Here is a 25,339-nt window from a genome sequence, read left to right as displayed (position 1 = left end):
ATCAACTTGTCAAATTATAACTATTGATTGTTAATATCTACTCAAAATCTACATTGTATGTAAATAATATGGATAAGGTTATGATTATCTTAGAACTGTAATTATGATAATAACAATGGCGATAAAATATAAACAATTTTATTAATTGAAAACATAATTTATCTCGAGCTTTGTAACAATTGATCAAAAGGTTAATCAAACAATCAGCTGATTATCACGAAAGACGATTGAAAATTAAAGAGAATGAAATTAGTTATGATTACCCAATATTACTGTTCATCTCGATTGGGGAAATGTAATCATTTAATTTTCTTTATAATTTACTTTTATTAAATTGTATAAGATTTAAGATTAATTAGATTTTCATTAATTGATTGAAGGATTATTATTACACCTCCCCTGAGGTTAATGTTTTATACATTCAGCATCAGACTGTCGTCTGAAGGCCCGAAGGCACTGGGCTAATCGCTCAGTTTACAAATTTTTTCTTTCAGTATAAATACGATTTTTTGAATATGAATTGTTTTTCTTGTCCTTTGTCCATTTTACATCTTTGATTTACATTTGTGGATATTTTATGATGGGAAAGGCAGCCAGTTCAGCATAAGCGGTGTCGACATTAGGGTTCTTCTCATGATGTTGTTTAGATATTTAGGTTTAAATAGAGAGTTTAAATATTAGAGTTTGAATATTAGAGTTTAAATATTTGGTCATTTAAGACATTTTAATCAGAATTTTTAGATAAAGCTATTTTAAATCAAGGAAAGAAAAAAGAGGGAAAATTAGTAAGATGTATTATGTGATACTAACCTTAGATCAGAGGTGGTTGTAGTAATTACGACGCAATAAGAGTCTCAGTTTTAAGAGTAACAAAAACAACCAAAGTAACTGTCGAACTATCATAATTTTGGCATCGATTTGATCCGTGCAATGAGATTAACAATAAAAGCACAAAATTAAATTTTTTGATTCACAGGTAGAGTTAATCGAATTAAAATTTAACAGGAGCACAAAAAAAGATGAAGGAGATTAAGGTTACTCTTTATTCCTGTAGGTGGCTCTTGATTCGGTTTTCTGGTTACCATGGAAACGAAATGTTTTGATTTGTTTTGTTTCATTTTAATTTTCATGTTAATTAACTAGATTCAAGTATTTAACTAGTATTCCGTTTCTTTCTTGTTACAATGATAACTAATCGATTAACTAAATTACTACGTCGTTCTATTCACCAAGAAGTTCGTCATGCTATCGTTTACATCGATGGTTCTTGTATTAATAATGGTCAACAAAATGCTCGAGCTGGAATTGGTATTTATTGGGGACCAGATGATGAGCGTAATTTAAGTATTCCTTTGAAAGGATCACAGACCAGTAGTAGAGCGGAATTGAATGCTGCCCTTTGGGCTATTAGACAAGCGAAAGAGCAAAATTTTTCATCTTTAACTCTAAGAACGGATAGTGAATATTTGGTAAACTCAACAACCAAATGGATTGACAAGTGGAAGGAAAATGGTTGGAAAGCTCAAAATGGATTAGGGATCAAGAATAAAGATGTTATTTTCGCTTTAATCAAAGCTCTAAAGACGATAAGTGTTACATTTGAAAAGATTCCCGGACACTCTGGAGATGCTGGAAACGATGGAGCCCATAAACTGGCCAAACAAGCGGCAACTTTAGCTTATCAAGAATGTAAATTACCAGTTTGACAATTTCTCTATTTTAAAATATTGATTATTGACAATGAATTAGTTTAATTGTTTTGACTAAAACACAATTACATGTCAAAATTAAATGATGCAATATACTAGATTCATTGTTTAGCATCGTTGTAAATTCAAGGGTTTTTTGGTTAAAAAACTTCTTCGAGTGATCATCAAGCTAAATCGATACAAATTCCCATGTAATTCAGTTGAACTGACAATCCGATTAGCGAACTTGATAAGATTTTCACAGACTTAATTTGTATTTTCATTTGTAATCAATGATTAAGATGATAAAAGTGCCTTACCTGCCCTCGAGATGGCGCATTGACTAAGGTGATTTTAAGGCGGAGCAAAGTGTAAGTTATATTGGTAATGAATTAAGGTCACGACCTCCTTAGACGTGGTGAAGCGTTTCTCAAGTCAAAACCTTTTTACTTTCCTTTTTACCTTTAGAGAGTAGTGATTTCAACACCATCTTCCTTACCTTTTCCTCTAGATTGTTTGATTAACAAAAGTGACCTGAGGATCGCCAATTTAACTTGAAATCTTTTTAACTTTTTTTACTTGTTGAATCTTCATCAGCCCCGAAATGGGTGCACCAAAAGATTTAACCGTGTGTAGCAACAATTCGGTAAAAATATCGGTTCCGTGGCAATCACCATCAGCAGCACTTCGTCAACAGTTATCAACTTCATCATCGTTGTACAATCATCTTCATCACTCAACCACCAACAATTCCAATTCTTCGTCTTCTCCTGCTACAAATGGACTTGTTATTCGTGGTTTAGGTTATTTGACCAAAAAGAAGGAGGAAATTCTGAGGGACATCAACATGACGGTTCCAAAAGGTACAATTTACGGCCTATTGGGACCCAGTGGATGTGGTAAAACAACTTTACTTCGTTGTGTCGTCGGTTGTCTTCGACCTCAATATGGACAAATCATGATTTTTGGTAAACAGCCAGGCCGTGAAACCGCTCAAATTCCTGGTACTGGTGTGGGCTATATGCCTCAAGAAAATACGCTCTATGAGAATATGACCATAGAAGAAGTTTTAATCTATTATGGTCGAGTATTTTTTCTATCGATTGAAGAGCTTTATGAAAGAATCAAAGGATTAATGGGAGTTCTTGAACTTCCGGATAAAGGTCGAATGATCAAAAAGCTCAGTGGGGGACAAAAGCGACGTGTTTCTTTCGCTATCGCTCTCATTCATCGACCAGGTCTCTTGATTCTAGATGAACCTACTTCAGGAGTCGATCCTTTATTGAGGGAAAAACTTTGGCAACATTTAATGTGCATTTCTAAAAATCAAGGAGCCACAATAATCATAACAACCCATTACATTGAAGAGGCTCGCAGGTCACATAATGTGGGCTTCATGAGACAAGGAAGACTTTTAATGCAAGAAGATCCTGATCGCCTTTTAGCAGATCGTGGGGTCGAAACACTGGAAGATGCTTTCCTCGATATCTGTAGGAATCAAGGTAGAATCAGTTGTGTTCCTGAACAAGAAAAGATAGAGTACAAGGGAAATGTTCCAACTGCAACTTTCGTCACCGATCCAGTCCTGATTAAGAAACGAATCCGCGAATGGTTTTTCATATTCTTTGGTGCCCTTTGGCGACATTTAGTCAGTGATATTCGAGAACCTTTGACTATTGGCTTTCAATACGTCATTCCAATTCTGTCCATGTTACTGTTTGCCCTTTGTATCGGTGGTCAACCATTTGACATTCCTCTTGGAATTGTGAACGAAGAAGTTGGATTTGAAGGATTTTTGGGTCGACAGTTTGTTGGCTCTTTGGATCCTCATCTTTTCAATGTTTTCAACTATTCGGATCTTAGTGAGGCAGCTGAAGCGGCCAAAGTTCGTGAAGTTTGGGGATATCTCCATATAAAAAGAGGATTCACTGAATCGCTATACGATGTTCTGTTTCCCGATAGTGAACCACTTAATTCATCAATCCAATCAAGTCATATCAACCTCCATGCCGATCTAACAGATCGAGTAATCACAACTACGATGCATCGCTATTTAGATGAGTCTTTTATCAGTTTTGTGCAACAGGTTATTAAAGATTACAACAAAGAGGATCCTGATGTCCGAATGCCACAATTTATCGCCAATCTTCCAATCAAAATGGGATCACCGATCTATGGACGATTAGAGAAGAAAAGTTATCGTGGTTATCGTGATTTCATGTTGCCAGGATTAATTGTCAACATAACTTATGCCATTGCCTATTCTCTTACAGCACTTAATCTAATTAATGAGCGTAAAAATCAAACTTTCGAGAGAAATTATGTCGCTGGTGTTAAACCTTCGCAAATGTTATTAGCGTTCGCCCTAAGTCGTGTCATCATGATGTCCCTTTATCTCTTCTTGATCATTTATCTTCCCATCGCTGTCTTCAGTATGCCAGTCGATTGTATTCATATTCTTCATTCACTTCCACTTTTGATGCTACTCAATATCTCTGGAATGACCTATGGAATGGTCGTGTCCGCTCTCTGTGATTCAATTGAACAATGTGCCGTTTTCTCGGCTGCCACTTTATTTATAATTCTTTTCATGAGTGGAACAATTTGGCCTATGGAAGCAATTCCAGCTTATTTCCGTTGGCTGTGTGAATACGCGCCGACAACGGCGGCCAATGAAGCCCTGCGTGATATTTGGTATAAAGATTGGAGTATTTTCTCACCGCGAGTGGCCACCGCTCACGGAATTACACTTGTCTGGACATTTGTTTTCTTTTTAATTGGTTTAAGATTTTTTAGACTAAGCAAATAATTAACTTTCAATTTTTACAAACCATTTTCTTGTAAATCATCATCAATCTAACCACCATCGATAATTTCATCAATCACCATCATTTTTATCACTTTTATATTTTAATACTTTTTGTAAAACCCAAATGCCAAAGAAAACCTTTTTTTGCATATTCATTGAGCGCAAAAAAATGATCAACAATCAACACAAACACACAAACACGTATAAAGAAATTAAAATATGTATTTTTTATATTTATGATTTTAAAATCAAGAAAATAGATTAAAAAAGTTGAGAATTAATCAGTTTTGAAATTAAAAAATATAAACGAAACACATTAACCGACTTATCAAGATAATTTTTTTCTTCTTTAATTTCGCCGTTAATTTTCAATTGTGATAACAATTTAAAACATTTCCGTCCAAATTAAAGCTAATAACTCGTTGTGATGATGAAATAACGGGATTTTCATACAAAATGATTGAAGTAAAGGTGAGCAACTCGATAGCGAAAGTCCGGTTTCAAGTAATTCGGACATGATTAATATCGTCATCATCATTCACTTTTAAGTGAAAGTGAAAATCATTCACGGAAATTGGACTTGAATAACATAAATTGTTAAATAATCTTCATGATTGAATACAATCATTTGTCCTTATGTTACTGATTAATATTATAATTGCTGTGATAACTGTTGATTGTTGTGATTGTTGTTTTTGGTAAATCCAATTTGATAGATGAAGCTGAAAAAAACAAGGCTAACATTTGATTGAAAAGCTATCATTAAACACTATTGAATTTATAACCTGTTAACATAATACTAATAGTGAAAGTAATGGTGGTTAATTATTTAATGGTAAATACAATTGGCGAGGTAACAATCAACAATCAACAATCAATAAAATCAACACAATAGAGTTAAAGTAAACCAGAAGTAAATAAAAAAAGTTAACATCAAAAAAAGGGTAAAAATCAAGACAATTGTCTCTTTATTTATGTTATTTGGTTACAGTTCAATTTTAATTGTGATTAAATAATAACAATAGACAAGGTAAATCAACAGAAACAATAATAACTTTTGTTTAATTGAAGATCCAAGGTGATTAATTAATAGCCATTAGTGATTAAGCTTAAAGGAAGGTGAAGTTTAACTTTTCAGCTTCAATTGATTCCCTGTTGTTTAAATGTCTACCCTTCATTATGTTTTATTGTCTTTCAATGTATCGATAGCTAATCCAGTTAACTGGATTTTTTGAATAAAGTTTAATGAATAAATTGTTCCCAACATTTTAATTGATTGCACAAAAGATTAACAAAATCAGAATAAATTTTCCAAGTTACTGTTAAAGTTGCACTTTTTGCTTCATTAATCTAATTAGTTTTTCTCACAATTATTGATTAAGAATTAATATCAGTTTTATGATTTAATTAATTAAAATTTCAACCAAACTGCTTAATTGTTATTGCGAAATAAGGTAGTGCAACTGAAAATTGACACATAACTTTAATTATTGATTATTAATCAATCAGTTTGTTTTAATCATTTAAATTTTCACCAACGATAGAACAGTTTATGAGCATTCTAATGATATTAAATAATATTAAATCCGATAATTAACATAAAATTAACAACTATTTTAAGACTAATTGTTGAAAATTAATGAAACCTTAATGCTCCCTCTATGGAGAAAACAATGTAAAGCGCTTCATAGGCAACCATTATAAAAAGAAAAAATGATTTTTAATTTACTGATTATTTCTTCAAATTGAAATTATTAGAAAACTGATCAAGTTAATTACAATTTTTACATACCACCAGGTAGATGAAATTTCCATCTTTAATTTTCGATTTAAAAAATTTAAAAAAAAATTTTCCTAAATTTAAATTGAACAAAACTCCGACGTACATTACGAACTTAACAATTAAAGTCCGTAAGAATTAATTTAACTGATAATAATCGAATTTTTTCTTAATTACGATTTTTTTGGTAGCATCAGAATTCTCATAATTTTCGCTATTAATTATATCAATTTCAATGATTAAAATTCACTGGCTGATGAATAATCAACATTTAAAATTGTGTGTCAATTTTCAGTTGCACTATAGTAACAATTAAAGTGACGATGTATCGAAATTTATAATTACCATCGATTCTCAAGATGAGAGAATGATTGATTTTAATGAGAAAAGCGCCATCTAGGGTTTACATTTAAATTTCATTTCGAAATTTTAATAAATTGACCTTAGTGGACATTAGATTTAATTGATAACAACTAGTTGACTGAACCACAATTAGTCGATTTTCGAGCTGATCGACAAACCTAATCAACTTTTTGGCGAAACCCAATCAAAGTTATTATCATTTGATTGACCTTTCTGACCTGGATATCAATCCAATTTAAGTAATTATCAACTTGAAATCGAAAAGTTAATCTCTATGATCTTACAATAAACTGGAAGCAATTGATTTTGATTGAACAATTAGTATTTTAAAAAATCACAATCAAAACAATTCGATGATTTTTTTAGCTGGTGGTTTAATTGTCGTTTGTTAATCTTTTGATTTAAAGTAAAACTTGACAATTTTTTCCAACTCGAATTACCTGATTTTTTATTCACGTGGCTTTCTCAATAAATCTCGGCTTCTAATCAGTAGATTGTAATTTAAATTATCATTAAAATTTAGAGGCACTGATCAGGATTAATCAGGGAATTGTTAACCACAATCGAAAACATAATATCAAATATATAGTAAACTATTTAATCTCTGAACTAAACTTAAGCCACGAGCAAGTACTTAATACTTATTATAATATCAATCCAATTGGTTATAGTTTAATCCAAGACAAATCAATGTTTGCAATCATTTTAATCCAGTTGGTGTCATTTACAATCATAATAATATTTGTCGATGGTTGTAACAATAATCAATGATGATAATCATTAAATTTAACTTGATTTACTTCTCATGTCAATCCAATCAATTAAAAGCAATCGTATCACTGACCAAGCAAATAAATACACATCAAAACAATCAAACAATTAAATTCATGGGAAGAAACCGAAAAATGAATTACAGCAATTTAAGATGGAGCAAGAATCAATTACTAATGGTAAATTTCGTATTGAATACTTCGAGAATTCATCATTTCTAAAGTTACAATTATGTCCAAAACTCTTGATACTAACCAATTGAATTGCGTCTTTTTTCATTGTTTTTATTTTTCTATTCAAAGCAAAGAAACCGTTTCGATTGTTATTAGTACCATTATGAAATTGTACCGCAAGTAATTGAGGCCAATTGGTCAGGTTTTTTGCTTCAACTCGAAGAAGTAAAGACGCTCAACATAAAAACCATTCTATCGTCTAGTGTAGCTCAGTTTTTGGCATTTGTTATCTTGAAGATCAAGCTTTGTAACATTAATCGATTGGCTCTTTCATCAATTGAACGAATTACAGGGAATTCCGCCAAGTCATGTTGACCTTGACGATAATCTGAAGGTCATTGTTGACTCAAAATAGTGACCAAAAACTAAACTTTAACACGAAGTTATAAGTTCGAAAGTACGAAATTACAGAAATACACTGGACTTACCTGATGAAATTTTCGAATTTTATTTTCGAGTTCGATCATAAAATGACCTTGATATTCAGATATTTTCTCATAACGTGAATATTTATCTAAATACTTGAGAGGAAAAAAGTTATCTAAAAGAAACTTGGTGAAATACACTGAATATGAATTTTATTAATTGATTGTTGAATTTTTTCAAGATTTTCAACAATTAACAGTCTATGTTAATCCATTTTGTTTAGATCTACATTTAAGCTGATATTTAAATCTCCTGGGAACTGATGTTTTTTTAATTGATTCAGTTATCAGGATTAACAGTTATTAAAAATTGATATTGGTTATGTATAAATTGTCACGAGGATTAAAAGTTGTTTTAAATTACCCGGAAACGCAGTCAAACTCATTAAACTTGCAAACAAACAATTTAAATTAAATCACAGTGAATATAAAGTTTACAAACCTAATAATAATAATAAAACATACGAAGTAAATTGCAACAATTTATGCAAAGTGATTGATAAGTAGTAACAAAAGTTTGAATGGCGATGAAAAATTGTACGAGAATTTATTTTCTAAAGTAACCTAATCACTAGTGCGTCGATTTTGCTGCTCCAATTGATTTTGGAAAATTATTATTATTGTTACAACTTGTTAACTGGTCATAGAAAATAAGTGAAAGTAAAACGCGTGCCAAGGTTGCAACACGCGGTCTCAAACACGCAATGTGATATTCAACAAAAACATTGTTATGAAAACCAAAAAATGTGATATCCACTTGAAGATGTGAGCCAAACTATAATATCAATAATAAGTCACGAGGTTTTGTGGTCTTCTTATCATCTTTATCCTCATCCTAATCTCCATCCTTGAGATTCTCATGGTAATAGATACATTTGTCTCTCTCAAGATCATTTTCCAATCAATTTAATCTTGATTACCAATGATGAGAGAATTGGTAAATTGTTACAATTGAGTATTTTGGTTGACCAAATAATTGTTGAATAATGATTCTTGCCAAGGGTTGATTAAGCAATTAACCATTAATTTTACATCATTAATAACAAACCTTTTTGTCCAAGTTTAGATACATTATTGTTTCTAATTAGGTAACAATAAGGAAACAATCAAATTGATTGTGTATTCAACTAATTAACTAACAGCTTTTTGCCAAGAAAAAACTGAATTCAATAAAATTAATTACTTTCATAAACTACTTTATATTGTTGCATGATGATTAAATTGTTTAATGTTAATCGAAAAGTTTTGCAAGTGAAATTAATTATTAATCAACAATTGATTTTGATCACATTAACCTAAATCTATTGTTTGTAAATAGAGATTGAGAAATAAAAAACTTATCTAACAATAAGATATGATAATTTTTATATTAGTTGGACATTCGCAAGCAACAATTAAGGGCAATGTGATCGCAACTCTTTCATTGAAATCAACAGCAATTAAATGATTGTTGATGATTAGAATCAAATAAAGGTAAATGACATATTAGAGGAAATGATTACAATGATGATTATGATGACAAGGATGATGACGATCATCATTTCCATCATCTCTGTTGGGAAAAAAGTTGATCAACATTATATAAGAAATGAAATAAATGTTGTGTTACTTTTTCGTGGTTCCTTTTTGAGACTGATGATGCCTCGTGTTTGCCACGCGTTGAGTTTTCATCTTTTCTTAAGGATTCAACATATTCTTGGGATGAAGATGATGATGATGAGGATGATGATGATGGAGGAGGAGGAGGATGGAGATACAGTTGCCCATCAAAGCGGAAACAAGCCTTTAACAAATCATCATCATCAACATTATGCATCAATTTTCAACATCAATTATCATCATTTTCATTATACTTAATCATTATTTTTTTACCAATCATAATTGTCACCCAAATCATTAGTTCATTGTTTTGTGAACGTGTGTTGATCAACAAATGATTTAAATCATTATTACAATCAATTAGCAACGTAAATCAATCAACAATCAATTGTGGTTGACATAAATATACTGTTAACATATAATTGTTTGCGATTAAGTTTCAACAATTACTTCAACTCAATGAATTTAAATGATACACTAATTTTGTATCCATCCAATAATTCAATATTCGATAATTAATAATTTGTTAATTCAAAACAATCAATTTTTTCTTTTGGTTCATAATTGATTGTTCATGTAAATTGATAGTGTAATAAGATTTAAACTTAATCTGTGTTTCTAGTATTGGATTAGCCACTTGAGCAATCAAGTTGACCAATGGTCAGCACAATTTAAATATTTGTGAGTAAGTTGTGATTCAAATTGCTATTTTATTTTGTTAAGTTGGTCACTTTATTATTATAGATTATCTGTTGATTCATAATTTGGATAAACAGTATTTACATTTTGAGTGACCACAGGTTATTGTTATTGTTACTTTTTCATTGAATTATAATAATAATAGACTAGGAAACAATAATAAACAATAATAATGTTTTCTGAGATCAGCAGGTTGATAAAAACACTGATAATTAATTTGAGTTGCTACAAGCTAATAAATATTACAATCATTTGGATAATTTTAAGTTTTTTTCTTTGTTTTGATTGCAAAGGTGATTAGTTAATTGCAGAAACGATTAGAATCATATTCCTCCTTCATATTTAGCTGAGTAATAAGGATGATGAAGGTGATGGTGGTGATTATGGTGATGATGATGAAGTTGATGTTGGTGTGGGTGTGGATGAGGATGAGGATGATGGTGATGAAGGTGAGTATTATTAGGAGGTAAGTGTGGAATCGGATTAGATGAAGGTTGGACTGGAACTGCTATTTCAGGTTCTAATTCTTGTAACTGTGATGAATTAGCTGAAAATTGAGCTAAAAGACTGGCGAAATTACGGAGATTAGGATTAACACCAAGATTTTCCCAATTAATCCAATTTAATCGAGCAGTTAAGTCTAAATTTATAATAAAAAATTAGAAAAGAATTAATAAAAATCAGAAACTCAGTTTACTTAGATAAACTCTATGTTAACCTGAATACCCTTGAATCAATATCTACTCTCATCCTATAAAACATTTTACTTGGATGATTCAATATAGGCTAAGACTAAATATTTATCGAAACTCGAGATTATAAAATCAGTTTATCTAATACAATATAGTGAACATTTTACTAATTCAATTTTATTCCTTCAAGTGAATTATCAATTAAATGACGTGTTAATTATTTCTAGTTAGATGTTGGAATTTAATTCTGAAAATCGGACAAATTCGCATTTTTTCAAACTAATTCGATTCGTAATTCCTGAAAAATATATCGAGCTAAGTGATTTCTTCGCAATTGCAATTGAGCTTCGCATTCGAAATATTTAATTTTATCAAATGAACTCACCGCTTGTTTTCCAGCCTTCGGTGTTTTCTTTTCGAACTTGACCATCCAGACATTTTTCGAAATAAGTAATAGTATCATGTTCTGAAGATAATATCTCTCTTAGAAGTGCAATGTAAGCGATTGCTAATCGAAGAGTATCAATTTTAGATAATCTGTTAGAAGAAAAGATAATTACGATTTGAGAGTAATAATTAAATGTATTGATAGATTATTGATTTTTACCTTTTTTCGAAAGGAAATGTTGGCACGTGAATTCTTAATTCTTCGAATCCAGAGTTAATTGAGATCATCCTTCTTCGTTCACGGACGTTTGCAGCTCGACGCTCGACTTTAGGTATTATGTTCAGTGAATAGTCAGTTGAACATTGACCGATCATTTCGATGTCGCCATTTTCATAACAATTAGTGGCGTTGTTTGTAGAGTTGTTATTATCCGATTCTGTTATTTAAATGGAAATTAATTGTCATTACAATTGCTCGATTAATTTGTTGTTCAATTAGCCTTACCATTATAAAGAGGAACTAAGTAAGTTGATTGAACGTTTGTGTTTAAATTTTCACTATAATTAGTAAATTGTTGATTATTGGAATGATTAACAAGTGAATATGATTTCAACTGTTGTTGGTGATTAAGATGATCAGGTGAACAGTTCAATTGTTGCAATTGTTGTTGATGTTGATGAAGAATTGAACAAGATATTGATCCTAAATCAGTGATATCCTTTGTTGGGCTTGGAGTACTTAAGTTACTTGAATTATCCGAGAAATGAACTTGCTGATTGTTGTTGATTAAATTTGATTGTATCGATGTCGTTGTTGTAACTATCGTTGCTGATGGTTCAATGATTGTCGTAACATTTGTAATTGTTGATAAAACTTGATTGTTATCAGTTGTATTATCAATATCACTTTTATTATTATCGCAATTATTACTTATGTTATTATTATGAGTATAATTTAATTCCAGTTTGTTGTTGTTATTTATATTTGATTGTTGTGGATTATGTTGATTCTGGTGCTGTGATTGTGATTGTTGATGGACTGATGATTGAATTTGTTGGGACGATGACGGGTTAACTGAATTTGACAAACTATTAATAGGAAAAGAATAAGAATTGGAGGTAAAAGAATTCGAACAACAAGGAGAAGATGAAGATGAAGACGATGATGAGGATGATGAAGATAAAGAAGACATTTTGCCTGCTGATGACATTTACTAATAAAATCTCAATTCTTATGGCCAGAAGGAATATAACAGAGACAGCAAACTGGGAGGGAGTCAGTTTCAGAAGGAGGGAAATGATGAGGATGATGACGAAAAGATGATGAGGATGAAGAAAGTTGAGATTAAATTAAAAAATAATTCAACTGAAACAGGGGAAAATCTCAATCAGAGATCTGGAATCGTGATGATTAAAGTTCCAACTGTTATTATCTAAGAATTATAATGTTGATTTTTTGCTCATCGAAACTCAGAATCATCTTGAAGTTTGTTGTTCATGGAATTATCTTCATTTGGTTAGATGAAGTCTATTTGGTTAAAAAAAGTGAAAATCAAAAGGAAGATAATCTAAGAGAAAAAGGAAAACTGGATGAGGATGAAAAGGAGATGAAATCAAGTGAACTCACCTCTTCCCTGTTGGAATCATTTCCAGCATCAGCATCATTATTGTCAATTGAAACTCTTGTATGGTTATGACAGTTTCTTGATTACACAAACAATTCATACATTTTATGATAATGGCCTTTGCTTGTCAGTTACAGAGAGCTTGAGGATGACAACGGGAGAGAGAGAGAGAGAGAGAGAAATGATAATATTACAATAGCTTCAACTCCCAGTTAAATCTATTTACAAAAAGTCTGTAAAAGGAGGAGCCAATATCGTGATTCTGTCCAATCACAAGCGATTCTTTGAGCTAAGAACCATTTATATCAACTTGAGGTTATGTTTGTTTATAAGTTTCACTTAATAGTTAATAAATTGTTGTATAATTACATTAATTCATCTATTTATGTAAAAACATTTAGTATTAATAGAATTTTTGAATATTGTAAAGGGTGAATGATTTTATAGTGATTATTTTTTATTATCTACATTCAGAGTAAAATTCACAAGGAAATTTGCATAAAACCGTAGTTCATTTACCAAGAAGCTTCAGCATCATGTGATTCTGAGTTGATCCTTTCTCTAATTAGATTAACATTTAACTAATACCCATAGATTGGAACAATTTAGTGATGTTGAAAAATAAATCAGTAGCTTCTTGGGTAGTAAAAGTTTCTCCTTGGTTCATTAAATAAAGAATCTTGGTTAAAATTAAGGTACATTTTCTCGCATTGACCGGTGTTTCATTGAAACTCCTCGCATCTTGAAGAGCCGATGTTTTTGTTACTTTGGCAAAAACGTTACCAAATCTTCATCGTCTTTTTATTTCTTTCATATTCGCTTGATAAATTCCAGTGGATTAATAATAAGCTTCATCTAGAGATTAACAAGAGTGATTCAAAGATAAAGTTAATCTTGTATCGATGATCAGTTGAAATCTAAATAAAAGAGGATAAATACTTTCGAGGAGGTTGAGTTAATGTCGTTAATGAAGATGAAGAAGATTATAATGATACTGAGAAGAAAGAGGATAAGGATAGAAGTACTATCATCTTCCTCTCTTCTTGGGCTCTCTCTTTCTCTTTTAGGGTTTTCAAGACCATCTACCTGTGTCCGTCTTGAGAGAGTTTAGATGAACAACAGCGATTGAAAAGTTCGATAAAAAGTCACAAGTGAAGTTATTGTTTCAAATTGAATGTTGTGCTTAACCATTGATGTTGTTTCCCAATAATTTCTAAGTGCCAATAAATTACAATATTTTTGTTAACTGTACAATTAATTTCGATCATGATTTTAAAACTTCATAGGAGAAACAAGTGCTCTTCACAAAGTGAATCATCGCCTTTGTCACCTTTGCCTTCATCCCCGTCACCGTCTTCATATTATTGTCCATCATCTTCATCTTCATGTTTATTCACCAACTTCAAAATGCCATCAATCTTTTCATATTATTTCAACTATTTAATAATTTCATCATTAATTATTTTATTTTCATCGCTGGTTCATGGAGCCGATTCAAGTGCTCGACCTTTTTACAACATTGCCCACATGGTGAATTCAATCAAAGAGATCAACACGTATCTTTCTCGTGGTGCCAATGCAATCGAAGCTGATGTCTCCTTCTCGTTGAGCGGATCAGCTCTCTACACTTTCCATGGTTATCCTTGTGATTGTTTCCGCCATTGTACCGAAAGAGAGGATATTGAGACATATTTGGCCCATGTTCGAGAAATTACAAAACCAGGTAAGATATTTTCTCTTCTTTCATTCTTTCCTCTCCTGTTGACACTTTTATTTATCGCTGAGAAATTTTGAAAACTGTCCAGTAATCGTCGTCTTTTGTTGGGTCTCAAAGTTTCCGAATTAATAACAATCAAATTCTCGTTTAAATCTCGATAGTGAAACCACCTGTTGATCAAAATTAGTTAAAAATTAGTGGATTAATCACTTTCTCTTTCTCTAAACAGAAAATGCAAATTACAAGAAAGATTTCGCTCTTCTCTTTCTCGACTTGAAGATTTCCACTTTACCTGCGTCAGTTAAAGCGAATGCTGGAAGTGATTTGGCACAAAAAGTGATTGCAAATTTATTTGAATTTGGATCAACCACTTCAAAGATCAAATTACTTTTATCGATTGGCCATGTTTATGATTACGATTTTGTCTTAGGTTTTCAAAATGAACTCGAGAGCAATGGTCTAGAGCATCTGAATAAGAAAATCGGTTGGGATGTCGGAATGAATGACCGAGTCGAAGATGTGATCGGGATGTGGCAAAGACTCGAAATCACCAACAACATTTGGTTGGGTGATGGATTTTCCAATTGCATATCTCCTTTTTATAATCTCGGTCGATTAACTCAGGTCATTACAAAACGTGACACAAGAAGCGGGATGATCCCCGACCCAGTTATCGATAAAGTTTATCATTGGACAATTGATCTGCATCATAATCTAAGAGCTTCTCTCAAGTAAGTTGGAAATTTTTGCTTTTATTATCGAAATATCAGCAACTTGCTAATCAATTTCTTTTATTGTTTAATCAAAATTAGATTTGGTGTCGATGGAATTATCACCAATCATCCAGAGAGATTGTTTAAAGTGTTAAAGGAACCAAGTTTTCGATTCAGGTACAGATTAGCGACAACGGAAGACGATCCATGGGAACGAATTCAGTCGGACCCGGAAGAGAAACCAGCGCCAAGTGCCAATGTAATGCCACCTGTTAGTCTGAGAGTAGTGACCAGTGCGGCCGATATGTTCACTTCCTTCACCAAGTATTTAAGAGATTTCGTTTTCTTGAGATTACCGGTTTACGATGATGATTTTTCGATTTAGTAAAATTCAATCGCCACTTTATGGACTTTGTCTTTTCCTCAATTTCTTCAAATATGCGAATGCGAATTCGCTAGAGAAAAGTACTTTTTTAATTAATATAATGATGTAAGTTTATTTATCTCTTGGAACTTTTTGATTTTGTTGACAATTGATTGATATGAAATTGATTACTGGACAAGAATCAATTCGATTCAATAAAACAATTTCACTTTAATTTAAATCCGAGACAATAATTTATTCTTAATTATGATTGTTGCTTTCCAATAATTAATTGATTACACTTGTCACTTTATCCATTCAACGTAATTTTCCAAACGCTGTCACAGGGAATCTTAATTGTCTATTAACTTTGTTGAGACGACGGAAAAAATTCAACGTTGATGAATTATAAGTATATTTATATAATAATAATAATTTTTAAAAAAGGTTTTGCTCCGTATAAAGTGAGAGAGGCTTTAATTTAGGCAATTATGGAAACTATAAAATTGGAAAGATCCAAGTTGTTTGATCTGATTGATAATTTCATAGTAACACCATCACTAGCAGAGGTTGTTACAGCTAATTTGGCTCTCGCCAAGATTTCGTCATCTCCGTGAAATACACCAGATAGATATAGAGAATGGGACAACTTTCCTTCAGGAACGACGTCTGATCGGTCACAAGGAGCCATGCCCATGAAGCGAACGATATTTGTTATTGCTTCACCGATTGTTTTAAATGATAGAAGAACAAAAGTCTCTTCAACTTCGGCGTTTGGTCCCAACTCTTCCCATGCTGAAGCAAAATTGGATTTAATTGTTCCTTGTATGTAATCTGATATATAAACTTCAACATCTTCCAATGCGTACTCATCATCATACCTGAAGAGAGAAGACAAAAACAGTTAATCCAAGGAAAGTAAACAAACATATGAGTAAACATCATACTAACCCAACTTCATCATCTGAAACTTTTCCAGTATCCGGATCACAATCTTTTACGATGTATTTCAATAAAAGATTTTCAAATGTTCCAGTGTAAGAAGTAACATCTTCGGCCACAAGTTCCACACATGTGTAAGTTACTCCGGGCACATCATATTCGAGTCTTGGACATTCAATTATGCAAACTTTCCTGTATCCCTCAGGAACCTGGGAAGAATAGGATAGATTTTCAAGTTATTATTATGATTATGTTGTAAAATTGAACGGAAATGAAAAAAGATTGACTGAATCTCACCTGCATTGAAACTCGAACATTTTCGAGAACTTGATCGTTGAGAGTGTTGATACAATCAAATTGAAATACAATATGTCGTTTGAAAACATGTTTGATACACTTGACAACATATTCCGTCTCTGACTCGGTCAATTCAATAGGTTGCGAGGATTTGGTTAGTGGTCCTAATTTCAACTCTTCTAACTCGGGGAAAAATGTTAATAACTCCTCGTATTTAGCTCGTCGTGTTTCACCAGTTTCAACTGAAGCTAATTTCTGATTTTGATTAGCGTCAGCTGATGGTTTCACTCCATTCACTTGTGGTTTTTTAATTATCTCTTCGATGGGCTGTGGATGTGTGGCAAGTGGAACCGTTCTTATATCGAATGGACTTTCTTTCGGATTGGAGACATATTGCAGAAGAGCTTTTTCAAGGTCTACAATTGATACTTGTATTGGGTTTAAGATGAATTGATTATACAAAGATTTTTGATTTGTCATCAAGATACCAAGATAGAATACTGCTCGATCTCTCACTTCGTCGTCTGTCTCCAGTAAAGATCGGCGTAACAGAACTAATATATCAGGTAACAAGCCTTCACATTGAGCACCAAACTTAGCAAGTGAACTAACAGCAGCGGCCTGAATGGGAGCAGATTCCAATATCAATCTGTTGTAAATATATCTAATGTATCGGGATGGTCGTGTAGTCTTGGGTCCCTCTTTGCCAAGAAGATGAAGGATTCTGATCATTAGGTCAGCATGTTCACAGTCTTCGATGAATTCACACAGATGAGCTAAACCAGCTTCTTTTGCATCGGGATTATCTAAGATGATGTTGAGAATAGTGTCCACAATTGCTTTCTTAAATTCACTTCCACCGTCTTCTCTCAACATGGTCTCCAAGAAATTCATCATAACTGAATGTTTACGAGGGAACTTTTGACACAACTTTCGGGTTGCAGTGATGACTACGATTTTAAATTCGTCGGAAATTTCATTCATAAATGTAGAAATTTGCTTAATAAGACGATCGACAGAGCCTTCTTGTCCTGTTTTGAGTAACGTTGTAATCGCTAAGGTAGCAATTGATCGGTTGGGATCGGTTATCAGGTTTTCCAATTCAACATTACACAATTCGACATCTTTCGGTTTGACCATAGCGATTTGATTAAGGGTTCTGACAGCCTCAAATTTGCCCGCTGGTCTAAGGGAAGGCATAGTTAACTGCATAAGCCCAGCAGCAACCAATGTGTCTACTGGTGCTATACACCCAGCTTTTAAAAACAGCTTCAAAGCTTCATACATGACCATATCAGATGAATGGTCGAAATATTTGCTAATCAACTTAAGATATTGAAAGTTAGTTGTATCTTGGGAGAAAAGGTGAGCTGCCATTCGAAGCATCATGATGAGGGCATAGGGTGATTTTAGCCCGGTCTGAGAAAACTTCGCCAGAAACTTGGAGACAGCTAAACGATCATTTTTCTTAATATGATAAAGTAATCCCAGAGCATGATACTGGACCATAACATTATTAGAATTGACCGATTCCTGGGCCTCATTAACCCATCTCTTAACACCTTCCGGAATGTTCTTAGCCATATGATAAGCTGATACTAATGCTGCAGAAGCTACTGCTGGATTCTTATCAACTATTGCTTGTTTCATGTATCGCTCAATGCCCTGGGTTTAAAAAAGAAAAGCAATCATTTAGAAAACGGAATAACAATTAAGTAAACAAAAATATAACAAACCTGGAAAGTGGTACCATCAGTGATATGACAAAGAGCTCGTAGAGCTTGAGGTCGACAAAGGTCATCCTTGGCATTCATATCGGTGGTTAAACTAGATGTGACAACGTAAACATTTTCAGCTATTTTCGATAGCTCTTTTATACCAATGTAAACCAAACGCCTTAAAGTTGTATCCTTAGATTGGAACAATTTAGTGATGTTGAAAAATAAATCAGTAGCTTCTTGGGTAGTAAAAGTTTCTCCTTGGTTCATTAAATAAAGAATCTTGGTTAAAATTAAGGTACATTTTCTCGCATTGACCGGTGTTTCATTGAAACTCCTCGCATCTTGAAGAGCCGATGTTTTTGTTACTTTGGCAAAAACGTTACCAGCAATTGCCAAATCTTCATCGTCTTTTTTATCCTTTTTGTGATACATTTTACGAGAGCAATGAATCCAATGGAACACCAATTACCAACACCAGCCTAATAAAAATTAAGCTAAACAATAAAAAACAACAACAATCTAATTGATAATTAATTAAACAAATTGAGACACGTTGACTTCCAGATCAAAAACAGTAAATACCAATTGTCAGACATTTGATCTGTTACACAATTCGTTAGATGGAGTTACCATCACGTTGGAAATTCAAATTGGAATTTGGTAGAAGCGCGATTTCCAAATGAAAAGAACCAGAAAGTTGATTATGTTTATTATTGAAGGAAATTGTTTCATTGTTTGAATTATTTGAGTTAATTGTCTGATTTTTTAGATAAAATTTAGTTACACACCATCGAAATTGTCAAAATGATGGAGAGGTGAAGAAATTTATTATTTTCATGACATAGACAAAAGAACGTGAATATGTTTAATTAGTAATCGAGTAGAAAAATAATCTACAGGTGAGATAAAATCAATACAATTGAGTGATTTAACTAATTGTCTGATAATAAGATTGAAAATGATTCACTGATCAAAATTGATTGTTTCCAAATGATTTTGATCTACAATTGGATAAGTTTCTTGAAATGAATAAACTGCTTTTAAAGATCCAAATAAATGATTACTTATACTAAATATTATTTGAATATTTAAATTTTCAGATCATAATTATTAATAAATAAAATTACTATTATTGGCTATTTGATTTTAATTGTTTAGGTTGATTGATTAAAACTCAGTCATTAGTAAATTTAAAATCGTCACAATTTTAAAGGGATAAAGATCATTGATCAAGATGAAAGAAAAACAATCGTTAATTGCAACATTATCTTTAATGATAATTAACTTAATCATCAACTGTAATTTAATAATTGAAGTCAAAACTGATCCCAATTAAATTAATTCATTATTTAGTTTGAAATAATTACGATCATTAAAATGTAACTTTATTAAAAATGTTCGAAAAAAGGTTCGAAGATGTTTTCGAGAAAAGAAAAAAGTTAAATTGTTGTGAATTGATTGGATTGACCTTTAAAGGAATTAGAGGTCTTTTCCTTTTATTATTAACGGAATAATCAATAAATTGCTGATTGTCCAACAATCAGTAAATTGTTAAAAGAGGAGTGAAAGTGTTTCTTGTTTACGCTGAAAAAAAGTTATCAGAAAAAAAGTTCGAATGTAAAAAATGAAGTGAATTAATCTTGTCCTTGGATGATAATGTTGTTAATTGTGATGATGTCGATAATAATTACTTATCTTTTTGACAGGATCCAGTTAACTATCAATGATTATCACAATCAAAGATCAGGTAATTTAAAGTTTCATGATAAGAAAACCATGAAGACCGAGCAAAGTTTCAAAAACAATTTCATTAAGTTAAAAGGTCAAGTAATTTAAGAGAAACAACAACAAGTTATTGATTCTTATTGATTAAAGTTGATCTTTAAGTAAACATTTAATTAATTATCATCAATATAATTTGACATCAAGTTAATAATTTAAATTAATTGATTTAATGCTCGTGTTATTTGACCAGAAAATGCTCATTGTAATTGGTAAGATCTTTAATCTTCCACAATCTATTCAAAGTTTTCGATGAAAGTTAATCAAACGATCATGAAATCGAGAAGTGAATTTGAAATTGATTGTTGAATGATAATCATGATGATACGAATTTCGTTTTCTGCCCTTCGGGGTGAAAGTTTTGTTGTTCTCATAATGGATAAGCAATTAAGATGATGATGATGACCAGAAGAGATTAAAGTCTTTTTATCATCTCAATGAATCATCTTCTTCTTAAAGTTTTCATCAATTCAATGAATTGAAATGAGAAGAAAAAATTAAACGGAAAACACAATTTACTTATTTATTTCAAGTCTATGTCAATGAAGATAAACTTTTGTCCCATTTAAAGACGATGATGATAATCAGGAAGATTAAGATAATGTTCAAGATGAATATAATGATGTGATTTGTTGATGATGATGAGAGAGAAAGAGAAAGAGGAGGAAGAAGAGGAAAATTGGAATAAAAATTCATTAAGATGAGTGTGATTCCATTTATTTGGACTTTAATTTGAGCATGATATTCATTATAATTACTTAAATAGTTAATTTCCATCCTTAATTACCGTTGGTTGTGATATGTGGATGAGAAATAAATTAATTCCCATAGGTATAAACATGAAACTTGATAAACAATTAACTGTTTGTTGTAAGCTAATGATGATTAGATGGTGAAAGAATCATGGTAACCCGGTAATTGTGATTATAAATGATTATCTGAAATGAACCATCATCATTATTTAGATTGTTAACTAATTGTTGACTGATGAACATAATGATAATAAAATGAATGCATAATTTACCGGTAGAAATGGATGATTAATTTATTTTGATAACAATTAATAGTTTGACATCAATACTTGTTGTCTATGTCCAACTACATTATAATGTATCATTAATGATCAAATGAATGATAATATTAATTATTTTCATGATGGAAATTTTTAAATCGTATGAATCTGAATGAAAAAAGAAAATAAAGAAAACACAATTTATCATGAAAAATTCTGCTCTTTGCTATTTCATTGATGGTGTAGAAGAGCAAAAGATTCAACCTCAGGATGAATAATCTTGAAACTGAAGTTCCATCAATTCTAAAAATAAGAGATTGAGAGGATCGGAAATTTACTCAAGATTAGAGTTAATTTTTATGCTTCTTCTCACTCGTCATCATCTTCATTATCATGCTCTCTCTCTCTCTCTCTCTCTCTCTCTCTCTCTCTCTCTCTCTCTCCACCAAGAATGAGGCTTTAGGAGGATAAATATATCCAGTCAAGTTAAACAGGGTCAGAAATGAGATCGCGCTTCATCATCATCAGCGTCGTTTGCATCATCATGGTGATTATGACGATCGTCCTCAAACCCACCCAACTGGCCACCGGAAAACTTTCGCCGTCCGAAAATGATATTACTGTTGATGCTTTCATTTTCTCGCATTTTCCTCTCCCCCTACACCATCATCATCTTCTCATTCCATTCATCATCTTCATCTTCATCTTCATCCTGCTTCTGGTTTAAATTTATCTCTATCCTTTTCTATCCTGGTTCACATTTTCTACTTGATTCGTTGTCGCTTTTATCTTCTTTTTCAGGTTCTTTTTCTTTTAGAATTCATTTAACTAAATTCGTAATGAAAATTCTTGTTTTTACTTATCCTCATCTTCATCTTCTTACTTATTGAAAATTACTTTTGTTCTTTTCAAATTCTCATTCTCATGATCTTTTCTTAAACTTGTTACTTTTATCAGTACCTTGTTAGAATCTTATCTCATTTAATTGCTCATAAATATTATCCATGGATAGAGTTGGATTCGTGAAGAAAATAATCATGAGATAACAAACAATTGACTAACTGTTGTTATAATTAAAATTTCTCGTTCTTTGCTTTTTATTACCATTATTATCGACTATTATTTGGCTTTTCGCGTTAATGTTTATCAGATTATAATACATTCAGGATTCAACTAATGAATATCAAATAGTCTTTGATTAGAAGAGAGAAACAATTATATAAGTTTACAAAAAAAGAGAGAAGAGAAAGACAAAAAATGTGATTCTTTGAAGTTGAATGAATTGTACTTAGACAGATTTCAAGAAGAAGAAAAGAGAAAAAAAAGAAGGACCAACAAAAAATCAACTTTTTCAGTTCTGACACAACTTGGTGACAAAAAGAATTGAAGACGAGGGAGGGGGAGGAGAAGGAGTGGAGAGAGAGAGATAAACAGACAACAAAATTCTGCAAAAGCAAATGAAAAGATTTACAGATACAGATTAGAAATAATGAATAGAGAGAAAGAGAGAAAGAGAGAGATAGAGATCCGGCTTGAACCTTTGGGCCTTTTTGGGTCTACACATCATATCCATCGTATGATATTGCGATTATTTCTTCTTCTTTGACTTGTGAATATGTAAAACTTTAAATGCTCTTTGAAAAAAACAGCGTGCAGATGCTGAATCTCAATCAATAAGAATAGAAAAAAGAGAGGGAAGAAAAGTAGAAATAAGGGAAGAGGAGAGAGAAAAAGAATAATAATAATAATGGTTAAATTAGAAGAGAAAAATGAATATAGTAAATGGATTGAGTGAGAGTAAAGAGAGAAAGGTTATTGTAGATGTGAATCAAATTCCATCTTGTTCATCATTAGTAGTACCATTATCGTTAACTTCCAGCGCCATCATAATCAAAAGACCATTTTCTTTTCAAATCACCTTTTCTCTTTCTCTTTTTAATAGTTACATAAGTATCTCTCCATTTGACCTTTTATGTTGCTTCATTGTGAAGATACGTTTATGGAAGTTAATAGAAAGCAACGTTGCAGTAGAATCGCAGTTTTAACCCTTTTAATTAACCCTCTTTACGATGCCTTTTTTACTTTAATTACACTGTTTCCATTTCGATGACCGTTTCTCAAAGCTTTCTTTTCTGAACTTTCCTCCATTGAGGTTGAACAAGATGATGATTTAATTGATCCGTTGAGAGATGGCTTCTTGTAGGTCTTCTTATAAAAGTCGGTGAATAGGAACCAGAAAAGTATTCCATGGGATCCGATCCAGAGACCGAAAAGCTTAGGGAAATTACAATCACGGAAGAAGAGTTGGAATGAGTGACCCATGATAGCGATGAATTGGACAAGCTGGAAAGCAGTGAGATACTTTTTCCACCAAAGGTATTTCCTCATGGATGGACCGACACTTGAGAGACCATAATAAATGTACATTACAATGTGAACAATTGAATTAGCGAAGCCGAAGAAAGTTGCATGACCACCAGGCACAAATTTCATTCCCCACCAAACACTGAAGGGCATGATACCGTGGTGAATAAGGTGAAGTTTAGTGATGTGGTCAAACTTTTTCCTCAGTAGGAAGAAAAGGGTATCCGCAAATTCAACAAATTTGAGAATAAAGTAAAAATATGAGTTATACATGGTACGCAGTCCATTTGGGCTATTTGAATAGTCAACTGGATCACATTTGAAACTGGCTTCTGGTGTTAACCAATGGTATTTTAAATCGTTGTAAACAAAAATTATACTGCATATGACCATTGCAAAATTGTACATAATCATCAGCTTTTGGACCTCAAACGGTTTTCGATTCTCCATCAATCGAGGTCCAAGGACTGTGAAAAAGTAAATGTAAGATAAACATATTGCTGCTGTGGGCAAAGGAGAGTCCATAAGAGGCAATCCAACCACCCTTGAGTCACCTTGTAACATTAACTGGTGATATTTGGATATTCCTTTGGATAATAGGTCCATGGTTTCAGTGATTTTTTATCAGGTTACCAATGGTTGGATGGACTTTGGGTGGGGTTAACAGGGAATCAGATGAAATGAGAGAGTGAAGAGAGAAGAGGGAAATCTGGTAGAGAGAAGAAGAGTAAAATCAAATGGAAGAAGAAGTAAAGAGATTGTGTTGATGATGATATTAATGAGAGAGGAAGAAGAACCAGAAGATGATGATGATGAATAAGAAGACGATGAAGTCAAAGGCAGTCGAAGAAGAGCGAAAAACCAATTGGGCAAAATAAACAAGCCCCACTCAGAAAACCACCGTTATAACGATGGATCGTTCAGCGGATCACCGAGACACACAAGGTACTAATTAAATGTGAGTTAATTGCTGATCCAATATAACGGAGTTAATGTTCCTTAAACCACATTTTGGCTTGAACACAATTTAAGTTGAATTAGTGAATCTCTCACCAACTGTTTCTGTCACTCACTGAGTCTCTTCAAGTCTGAGGAGCTTCAGGAGATTTGCTTTTCCTTTTGTAGCGCAAGCGTAAAGTCATCGTAAAGCTTTTCACCTGAACATCTAAAGTACAGTTACAATCATAATAATCATTGGGAATCTCGAGTCTCCTCCTTTTCATTAACTAATTTGTTTCAGGCTTTTCCTTTAATTAGTAAAATATGATCATGACTTTAAGATAACATTTGAACTTGAGCTAATTGGGAAAAGGTTGAACAGGTTGGTTCTGATTCTGGGCTGATTCTCTTTCTCAG

At 32.2% G+C, this 25,339-nt stretch overlaps 6 protein-coding genes across 7 annotated transcripts; 3 read left to right on the top strand and 3 right to left on the bottom strand.

Moving 5' to 3' along the window:
* The first annotated feature begins 1,090 nt into the window (after positions 1-1,090).
* Positions 1,091-1,809, top strand: LOC128385812 (ribonuclease H1-like). The gene has a single exon (XM_053344734.1). The coding sequence runs from the start codon at positions 1,185-1,187 to the stop codon at positions 1,704-1,706; it is 522 nt and encodes a 173-aa protein (XP_053200709.1). The 5' UTR covers positions 1,091-1,184; the 3' UTR covers positions 1,707-1,809.
* Positions 1,810-1,918: 109 nt separating this feature from the next.
* On the top strand, positions 1,919-4,809 carry LOC128385808 (ABC transporter G family member 23-like). The gene is made up of 2 exons (XM_053344730.1): positions 1,919-2,059; positions 2,200-4,809. Exon 2 carries the CDS (start codon positions 2,293-2,295, stop codon positions 4,495-4,497), a length of 2,205 nt encoding a protein of 734 aa, XP_053200705.1. The 5' UTR covers positions 1,919-2,059; positions 2,200-2,292; the 3' UTR covers positions 4,498-4,809.
* A 5,569-nt stretch (positions 4,810-10,378) lies between these two features.
* On the bottom strand, positions 10,379-13,335 carry LOC128385738 (beclin-1-like protein A). Of its 2 annotated transcripts, XM_053344641.1 has the most exons (5): positions 13,074-13,335; positions 11,952-12,535; positions 11,667-11,883; positions 11,445-11,596; positions 10,379-11,007 (listed from the first exon to the last, which is right to left on the bottom strand). In XM_053344641.1, exons 1-5 carry the CDS (start codon positions 13,169-13,171, stop codon positions 10,691-10,693), a joined length of 1,368 nt encoding a protein of 455 aa, XP_053200616.1. In that variant the 5' UTR covers positions 13,172-13,335; the 3' UTR covers positions 10,379-10,690. The 2 variants fall into 2 exon arrangements, with proteins under 2 accessions (XP_053200616.1, XP_053200615.1); XM_053344640.1 differs by lacking the exon at positions 13,074-13,335 and having other exon boundaries at positions 11,952-12,983.
* A 305-nt stretch (positions 13,336-13,640) lies between these two features.
* On the top strand, positions 13,641-15,886 carry LOC128385665 (dermonecrotic toxin LcsSicTox-betaIC1-like). The gene is made up of 3 exons (XM_053344552.1): positions 13,641-14,794; positions 15,018-15,519; positions 15,601-15,886. The coding sequence occupies exons 1-3, from the start codon at positions 14,338-14,340 to the stop codon at positions 15,884-15,886; spliced, it is 1,245 nt and encodes a 414-aa protein (XP_053200527.1). The 5' UTR covers positions 13,641-14,337.
* A 190-nt stretch (positions 15,887-16,076) lies between these two features.
* LOC128385689 (coatomer subunit gamma-2-like) lies at positions 16,077-19,413 on the bottom strand. Its single transcript, XM_053344576.1, has 4 exons — positions 18,841-19,413; positions 17,105-18,769; positions 16,817-17,016; positions 16,077-16,746 (listed from the first exon to the last, which is right to left on the bottom strand). The coding sequence occupies exons 1-4, from the start codon at positions 19,255-19,257 to the stop codon at positions 16,347-16,349; spliced, it is 2,682 nt and encodes an 893-aa protein (XP_053200551.1). The 5' UTR covers positions 19,258-19,413; the 3' UTR covers positions 16,077-16,346.
* A 3,279-nt stretch (positions 19,414-22,692) lies between these two features.
* On the bottom strand, positions 22,693-25,098 carry LOC128385788 (elongation of very long chain fatty acids protein AAEL008004-like). Its single transcript, XM_053344702.1, has one exon. It carries the CDS (start codon positions 24,587-24,589, stop codon positions 23,684-23,686), a length of 906 nt encoding a protein of 301 aa, XP_053200677.1. The 5' UTR covers positions 24,590-25,098; the 3' UTR covers positions 22,693-23,683.
* Positions 25,099-25,339: the final 241 nt, after the last annotated feature.

This window comes from Panonychus citri, unplaced genomic scaffold (assembly GCF_014898815.1).
Source record: "Panonychus citri isolate SS breed McGregor unplaced genomic scaffold, ASM1489881v1 Contig00050, whole genome shotgun sequence".
Taxonomy (NCBI): Eukaryota; Metazoa; Arthropoda; class Arachnida; order Trombidiformes; family Tetranychidae; genus Panonychus; species Panonychus citri.
Note: the sequence above shows the minus strand (reverse complement) of the source record. Positions and strands in the feature narration are given on the sequence as shown.

Bases quoted from the DNA above. Each gene is read 5' to 3' on its own strand.
- LOC128385665 (XM_053344552.1), top strand. From the start codon at position 14,338: ATGATTTTAAAACTTCATAGGAGAAACAAGTGCTCTTCACAAAGTGAA. The intron at 14,795-15,017 runs GTAAGATATTTT...TTCTCTAAACAG, and splicing joins TCGAGAAATTACAAAACCAG to AAAATGCAAATTACAAGAAA. The intron at 15,520-15,600 runs GTAAGTTGGAAA...AATCAAAATTAG, and splicing joins AATCTAAGAGCTTCTCTCAA to ATTTGGTGTCGATGGAATTA.
- LOC128385689 (XM_053344576.1), bottom strand. From the start codon at position 19,257: ATGTATCACAAAAAGGATAAAAAAGACGATGAAGATTTGGCAATTGCT. The intron at 18,770-18,840 runs GTTTGTTATATT...TTTTAAACCCAG, and splicing joins CTGATGGTACCACTTTCCAG to GGCATTGAGCGATACATGAA. The intron at 16,747-16,816 runs GTTAGTATGATG...TTCTCTCTTCAG, and splicing joins GTTTCAGATGATGAAGTTGG to GTATGATGATGAGTACGCAT.
- LOC128385788 (XM_053344702.1), bottom strand. From the start codon at position 24,589: ATGGACCTATTATCCAAAGGAATATCCAAATATCACCAGTTAATGTTA.
- LOC128385808 (XM_053344730.1), top strand. From the start codon at position 2,293: ATGGGTGCACCAAAAGATTTAACCGTGTGTAGCAACAATTCGGTAAAA.
- LOC128385738 (XM_053344640.1), bottom strand. From the start codon at position 12,657: ATGTCATCAGCAGGCAAAATGTCTTCTTTATCTTCATCATCCTCATCA. The intron at 11,597-11,666 runs GTAAAAATCAAT...TTCTTCTAACAG, and splicing joins ACATTTCCTTTCGAAAAAAG to ATTATCTAAAATTGATACTC. The intron at 11,008-11,444 runs GTGAGTTCATTT...TTATAAATTTAG, and splicing joins CGAAGGCTGGAAAACAAGCG to ACTTAACTGCTCGATTAAAT.
- LOC128385812 (XM_053344734.1), top strand. From the start codon at position 1,185: ATGATAACTAATCGATTAACTAAATTACTACGTCGTTCTATTCACCAA.